The 8047-nt window shown below is 47.9% G+C and overlaps 1 protein-coding gene across 1 annotated transcript; it reads right to left on the minus strand.

Moving 5' to 3' along the window:
- Positions 1–774: 774 nt before the first annotated feature.
- TRIM13 (tripartite motif containing 13) lies at positions 775–3538 on the minus strand. Its single transcript, XM_072134505.1, has 2 exons — positions 3309–3538; positions 775–2866 (listed from the first exon to the last, which is right to left on the minus strand). The coding sequence occupies exon 2, from the start codon at positions 2859–2861 to the stop codon at positions 1644–1646; it is 1218 nt and encodes a 405-aa protein (XP_071990606.1). The 5' UTR covers positions 2862–2866; positions 3309–3538; the 3' UTR covers positions 775–1643.
- Positions 3539–8047: the final 4509 nt, after the last annotated feature.

Consider the following 8047-nt stretch of genomic DNA (forward strand, 5'->3'; position numbering starts at 1 on the left):
CGCCGCCCCCCGATGACGTTCGGGGGCGTGGCGATCGAAAAAAAGATGGCGGCGCCCGCGCGCCGCCGTCTTTTAAACGCCGCCCGCGACTTTGCGGGCGGCGTTTAGAGGGTTAATAGCCGCGATCGGTGCAAGCACCGACCGCGGTTATTAGCGGTGGGGGTTTTGTGCAAAATGCAAAAACCCCCACCTCTGTATGAAGAGGACTCAGCCCGTGAGCCCTCTTCATACATCCCTTATACCTCTGCGCCGTAGAGCTACGGCGCAGAGCGTTAAGGGGTTAAAGAAAAAAAAATGTTTATACTTATCGGACCCCCGGCGCGAGGCTGTGACCTCGGACATATAAATATAAATGTTTTATTGTAGACCCGTACTGAAATAATGATGTGAATTTCTTTAATAGAAATCTACAATCAAAATAAAGCATGATAAAACACTTACTGTGACTGTGGTAATCTTCTTATATGTGTTATCCATGGCTTCCTTCCTTCTGAAATCAACTTTTAAAATTATGCTAATGGAAAAGAAGGGCTCCTGGGTGTGTTACCAGAGATGCTCCATTCAGTAGCTTCACAGGCTGTTACACTGGCTAACCTTCCCCCTGCCTGTTCTTGCACAGTATAACAGCCTATGAAGCTGCAGCCAGTGGAGCTCTGGTAACACCCCCATGAGTCCTTCTGGCTCATTAGCATAATGTTAAAGAAAGGAAGCCATGGATAATAAATATAAGAAGATTACCACAATCACTGGATCTATGTTTTTCATGGTAGATTTTAATAATAATAATCTTTATTTATATAGCTCCATTGTATTCCTTAGCCCTTTACAGATTGTGTGGAATATATACAAATAAAATAAGCCATTACAAAGTAAAAACATACCATATATATACTCGAGTACAAGCCAACCCGAGTATAAGCCGAGGCCCCTAATTTTACCACCAAAATCTGGGAAAACCTATTGACTCGAGTATAAGCCGAGGGTGGGAAATGCATTGGTCACAGCCTCCCAGTAGTGTACAGCCAGCAAGTCCCCAGTAGTATATAGCCAGCCAGCTCCTAGTAGTATACAGCCAGCGAGCCCCCTGTAGTAGATATACAGCCAGCCTGCCCTATTTAATATACAGCCAGCACCTCTTTAGTATACTGCCAGCCTGCCCCCTTTAGTATACAGCCAGCCAGCACCCTGTAGTATACAGCCAGCCCCCAGTAGTATACAGCCAGCCAGCCCGCAATTTGCCAAGCACATTAAAAAAATCAAACTTACATGCTCACCCGATGCTCCGGTCCCCGCGGCTCCTCTTCTGTCTCCTTTCAGCTGTAGCAGATCATATGGGCTCGTCTCTGTCAGCTGTTACAGCATAAAGACAAAAGAGGAGCCGCACCGAGCAGCAGGGGCGCCGGAGTATGTAAGTTATTTTTTTTTTTTTACTTGTGTATATGCCGAGTTGGGGGTTTTTCAGCATTTTTTTTGTGCTGAAAAACTCAGCTTATACACGACTATATACGGTAGTCATATAATTGCCTTTAAAAATCCCAGACTCCCAGATATGTATATATCACAGCTAGGAAATGAACATTTACACACGGCGACATCTTGACTTTTATCACTTCTCCAAAAGTTATAAATTATTTCTGTAAACGTTACAATTTGTATTTACATGCAAAATGGGCCACGTTCTCCAGAAATAGTAAGATGTAATACTTTGACCCTTCTAAAAGGAGAATAAATAGTTGTACAAGTAGTTCCCAATACACGGCGGCTTCTCCCGCTATCTGTTTGGCAACATCGGTGGAGTATGAAGACATTTGGCGAAACTGGTTGTCACATATCTGAAGGAGATGGATCGGAGGCCAGGACAAGAAGACCACCAGTAGTCCAGCGAGGAGGAGACACACAGCAGCGACAAAACCATAAGAGAACGAGAATTTTGCTCGGCGCCTTTCTGGTTTTTCGGGGGCTTCCTGTGGCAAACACAGTTTATCCACGTCCCCTAGTTTTATATTATCCCATGTTTGAGTATCAAAAGTTTTCATATAAGACAAGACCGTCACATCAGAGACTGAAGGTAATGGAGCCTGGAGAATGTCAACTTTTTCTCGGAATTCCTCAATCTGCTGAAGGAATAAAATCGGATCAGAGATATCCTTAACGTTTTTAGCAATGACGCAGGCCCTCTTCTGCTCATTGATGATGGTGTTCAGCTTATTGATTTCTGGGTCGTACGCCTGGAGGACCTCAAGCCTCATGGTCTCAAAGTCGGAGAGGATTTCATTCTTCTTGTGTTCCAGTAATCCCTGCAACTTTTTGAAGTAATCCTTCACCCTGTCCGAATCCGTCGTCAGCAAATGAAGGGTGTTCCTCTTGTTTGTTTCCAAAGTTTCAAGGCGAGACGTCACATCTTTGCACTGAATTTCCTCAAAACCATCATAAAGGACGTTGAATGAACATTTCTCCTGCAGGTAGGCCTCATCGATGGAGGAGAAGGCATGGTCTTTGTGGTTGCTGTTGGTGGCACAGACACCACAGATGAGCTTGAGGTCTGTAGAGCAGAAGATGTTGAGCGGTTGCCCTGTGTGCACCTTACACCCCAGGGTCTTTGGCGTCGCCTTCATCTTGCTGTACTTTTCCACGATTCCTTTTAATAAGTAATTCACCTGAGGACTGTTCACGCCCATCGTGGAAATCTCTTTACGACAAGTTGGACATTTGAAAGCAGATCTCCACATCTGTCTGGAGTTTCCTTCCAGAAGACCTTCCAGGCATTTTTTGCAGAAATTATGGGCACATGGTAGAACTCGAGGGTCTTCATAGAGGCTGCAGCAGATCGGGCATGTCAGCTCTTCCTCCAGCACCTCCATCACATCTGAGAAGAAAAAGAAATTCTGTACTCAAAGGTTCAAAGGCAAAGTTCACAACATCACGGACAACTTAGAGGAGGGTCCAAGGGGGCACATCTCATGGGTCTCTGCGGGAGATGGATAAATGTTGTCCCCCAGAGATAATTGGACTCACACTACCAGTAATATCGGACATCTACCCCCTGGAGCGGATGGGACATGCTGGATGATAACACACCCGATCCTTTGTTACCACACCTGGATCTGGAGGAATATGTGATGGGCTATTCCCCTCTCCCTACAGGAAACACATGCACACTCAGCCGGGCACAGGGGGCAATGTTCAGAGCCAGCAGTGCCCGCTGCCACCCTGACATATAGGACACATTATAATAAATAAGTTGTCTCTGGTATAGTCTGTGCTGGTACACGAGAGGGGCACATAAGGCTGGCAGCACCACGTCTTACCCTATAGCGGCGGGGAGCACAGCCCGGGGCTCGGCTGATGCCAGGCATGGCAGGCGGACCCGGCAGCTCCAGGCCGGGCACTGATTAGAAGAGGCCGCGGCAATCCCTCCCTGACGCTGCAGCCCCGGGCTCCTGGGCAGTGCCAGCCTCAGCGTGCAGACTGTTGTGCCCGGCCGCTCGTCACCAGCTATGCCCCGCCCGCTGTCATGGCGCCAGTGCCATGTGACCGGCATCACTGCATCAGCAGGAGGAGCATCCTGTGTGTGCCAGCCCCTGTGGCATCCTAACCTCATGTCATGTAGTGTGTGTACCAGCCCCTGTGCCATCCTAATCTCATGTCGTGTGTGTGCCAGCCTCTGTGCCATCCCAACCTCATGTCATGTAGTGTGTGTGTGCCAGCCCCTGTGCCATCCCATCCTCATGTCATGTAGTGTGTGTGCCAGCCCCTGTGCCATCCCAATGTCATGTGTGTGTGCCAGCCTCTGTGCCATCCCAACCTCATGTCATGTAGTGTGTGTGCCAGCCTCTGTGCCATCCCATCCTCATGTCATGTAGTGTGTGTGCCAGCCCCTGTGCCATCCTAACCTCATGTCATGTAGTGTGTGTGCCAGCCTCTGTGCCATCCCAATCTCATGTCGTGTGTGTGCCAGCCTCTGTGCCATGCCAACCTCATGTCATGTAGTGTGTGTGTGCCAGCCCCTGTGCCATCCCATCCTCATGTCATGTAGTGTGTGTGCCAGCCCCTGTGCCATCCCAATGTCATGTCGTGTGTGTGCCAGCCTCTGTGCCATCCCAACCTCATGTCATGTAGTGTGTGTGCCAGCCTCTGTGCCATCCCATCCTCATGTCATGTAGTGTGTGTGCCAGCCTCTGTGCCATCCCATCCTCATGTCATGTAGTGTGTGTGCCAGCCCCTGTGCCATCCTAACCTCATGTCATGTAGTGTGTGTGCCAGCCCCTGTGCCATCCTAACCTCATGTCGTGTGTGTGCCAGCCTCTGTGCCATCCCAACCTCATGTCATGTAGTGTGTGTGTGCCAGCCCCTGTGCCATCCCATCCTCATGTCATGTAGTGTGTGTGCCAGCCCCTGTGCCATCCCAATGTCATGTCGTGTGTGTGCCAGCCTCTGTGCCATCCCAACCTCATGTCATGTAGTGTGTGTGCCAGCCTCTGTGCCATCCCATCCTCATGTCATGTAGTGTGTGTGCCAGCCTCTGTGCCATCCCATCCTCATGTCATGTAGTGTGTGTGCCAGCCCCTGTGCCATCCTAACCTCATGTCATGTAGTGTGTGTGCCAGCCCCTGTGCCATCCTAACCTCATGTCATGTAGTGTGTGTGCCAGCCCCTGTGCCATCCCAACCTCATGTCATGTAGTGTGTGCCAGCCCCTGTGCCATCCTATTCACATGTAATGCAGTGTGTGTGTGCCAGCCCCTGTGCCATCCTAACCTCATGTCATGTAGTGTGTGTTCCAGCCCCTGTGCCATCCTAACCTCATGTCATGTAGTGTGTGCCAGCCCCTGTGCCATCCCAATCTCATGTCATGTAGTGTGTGTTCCAGCCCCTGTGCCATCCCAACCTCATGTCATGTCGTGTGTGTGCCAGCCCCTGTGCCATCCCAACCTCATGTCATGTGTGTGCCAGCCCCTGTGCCATCCTAACCTCATGTCATGTAGTGTGTGCCAGTCCCTATGCCATCCCATCCTCATGTCATGTAGTGTGTGTGCCAGCCCCTGTGCCATCCCAACCTCATGTCATGTGTGTGCCAGCCCCTGTGCCATCCCATCCTCATGTCATGTAGTGTGTGTGCCAGCCCCTGTGCCATCCTAACCTCATGTCATGTAGTGTGTGCCAGTCCCTATGCCATCCCATCCTCATGTCATGTAGTGTGTGTGCCAGCCCCTGTGCCATCCCAACCTCATGTCATGTAGTGTGTCTGTGTCAGCCCCTGTGCCATCCTAACCTCATGGCATGTAGTGTGTATGCCAGCCCCTATGCCATCCCAACCTCATGTCATGTAGTGTGTGCCAGCCCCTGTGCCATCCTAACCTCATGTCATGTAGTGTGTGTGCCAGCCCCTGTGCCATCCTAACCTCATGTCATGTAGTGTGTGTGTGCCATCTTGTCCTGATGTCATGTAGTGTGTGCCATCCTGTCCTGATGTCATGTAGTGTGTGCCATCTTGTCTTGATGTCATGTAGTGTGTGTGTGCCATCCTGTCCTGATGTCATGTAGTGTGTGCCATCCTGTCCTGATGTCATGTAGTATGTGCCATCTTGTCCTGATGTCATGTAGTATGTGCCATCTTGTCCTGATGTCATGTAGTGTGTGTGCCACAATGCCACTCTGCCCTCATGTGAATTCCAGGCTTTCACATTATCCGTAATATACGTCTACTCATTAGAAGGTTTTAACATGATCTAAATATGACCTCCACTGAAGCAGAAGCCATGTTTGTAAAACTATGTACACCCTTAGGTCTTAGAGGCTCAGTCCATGAGTCCCAGACCTTGTGGCGGACGGATTATAGGACCAAACACTGTTTAATGACAGGACTGCAAACACCATAATTATGGTGTTCTAGCAGCCCCCTCAGGTCAGGTATGAAATCTCCTTTCTAGAAATCCCTCTTTTATGTAAAATCTCACCTGTCTACCTATAAAAAAAAATCTCCAAAGTCATAAGCAAATGAGCAGAGAAGAGTCACTTTTTGTCTGGACATGAGTCAAGTATTCGGATGGAGCGTCACTTCAGACATCCCTATCTTGGGCTCTATGGAACCTAGAACCTTTAGAATGATCCCATAAGCTTCTATAGAGCCCAAGATAGAAGCATCTGAAGTGACACTCCCCTGCCAGCCTCTAAAAGTGACTCTTCTCATTTACATATACCCTTGAAGGCCATTTTATATTACAGGTAAATGGGTGGGATTTCACATAAAAGAAGGAATTCTAGAAAAGAAATTTCATACCTTTCCTGGGGGAACTGGTAGTTCAGTGGTGTAAAAGCAGGTGACCTTTGACACATTATGCCTGGCACATGGCTATAATAAGGCAATATAATACAATGTATGTGACAGCTGCATATAAGACCCATACACAGCGCCCCCTCATGTCACCCACAACACACGGGTCCCCTTTCCCACTCTCAGCACCCAAGTCTCTCACCTCTTGTTTCCATGCCTGTGTGTCCCAGGTCCAGAGTCCATGGTGTGGAGGAGCAGTGAAATGACACATGATAGAAGAGGGAAGGGTCTGTGGGGGCGGGGCGGGGCACCATAGAGTAAGCAGCCAGGCGAGGAGGATGTATTAGGCACAAGGGAATTATTACCTGCATTCTCATAATGATGCATGGCTGACAGCGAGCGAGAGAAGGAAGGAGCTGCCATTAAGCTATTACTATATCCCCTGGTGACCACCTCTATAAAAGCAGAAGTTTGGCAGGTTGCTGACCTACAGCATTCTCCTAATGCTAAGGAGAAATGACATCAGCAGTTATGTTAGAGAAGCATCAATCTGGGAAAGGTTACAAGGATCCTAATTCAAAGGACACCAGATAACCTGATGGTAGATGACTATTACATACCTCCCTGTCCCTGTGTGTCCCAAGCTTCATGTCTTATATCTTTGCATAGCTGCATTTCTGTAAAGAATAGTTATGTTAATGTCATGTTACCATTAGTAAAATTATCACCTAAAAGAACATAGAACAGATAAACTCATAGATCCAGGCACTGCGGCCATGGTAATCTTCTTATATTTGTTATCCATGGCCTCTTTCCTTCTAAAATAAATGTATTGCTTATACTAATGAGCCTCAGGGGTTCTGGTGGGTGTTTCCAGAGCCCATCAGTTCTTCAGCATCACTTGCTGTTACAAAGAGCAGAACATGCCTCCTCCCTCCCTCTCTGCCTGTGTAATCTAGCAGCAGTAGTGAATGCAGGGGGAGGGGAGACCTGCTCTACTCATTGTAACAAGGAGTGAGAATACATCACTGAAGGGCTCTGGAAACACCCTGAGAGCCCTTCAGGTTCATTAGCATAATGTAAAAAAAAATTAAGCCAAGGATAACAAATATAAATAGATTACCCCAGTCACGGTGCCTGGATCTATAGTAATTGTCCCTGGTTTATCACGATTGATTTTGATGATAGATTTCCTTTAAAGGGAACTTGTCACCACCTTTTTCACAAATACAGCTAGTGACAGGTTCCCATAGAATGATATATCCTTTAAAAGTTAAAACTGTCCCATCCACCTATAATAAATTGTCTTCAAAGTCATATGCAAATAGTAAAAATTAAAATAGTAAATTTTTTTTTTAAATATGAGAATGTAATCTTTCAAATCTCACCAGGCTTGTGCTTCTGCGCTATATAGAAATACCGGGGTTGGGGGTGTGAGCCATAGATATCTCCTACAACCACAATCCTGATTCAGTTTGAAAGATGATATTCTTTTATTTCATTTCATACCAAAAGGTCTATAAGTTCCATGTCCTATAACAGTGGTGGCGAACCTATTGGACTGGTGCCAGAGGTGGCACCCTGAGCCCTCTTTATGGGCACCCTTGCCATCACCCCAGCGCAGACTCCACCAGACAGGACTCAAGGCCTCTTGCAGTCCCAGGCAACCCAGAACCACAGAAGGAAGCTACAATGATGATCCAAACTTCTTCTCCTTCTGTCTACTGTATTGGTGTCCTCGGGTGCCTATACAATTCAAACCTGTGAAAGAGCA

The sequence above is a fragment of the Engystomops pustulosus genome, chromosome 2, assembly GCF_040894005.1.
Source record: "Engystomops pustulosus chromosome 2, aEngPut4.maternal, whole genome shotgun sequence".
Classification (NCBI taxonomy): Eukaryota; Metazoa; Chordata; class Amphibia; order Anura; family Leptodactylidae; genus Engystomops; species Engystomops pustulosus.

Coding starts and splice junctions, on each gene's coding strand:
- TRIM13 (XM_072134505.1), bottom strand. CDS start 2,861: ATGGAGGTGCTGGAGGAAGAGCTGACATGCCCGATCTGCTGCAGCCTC.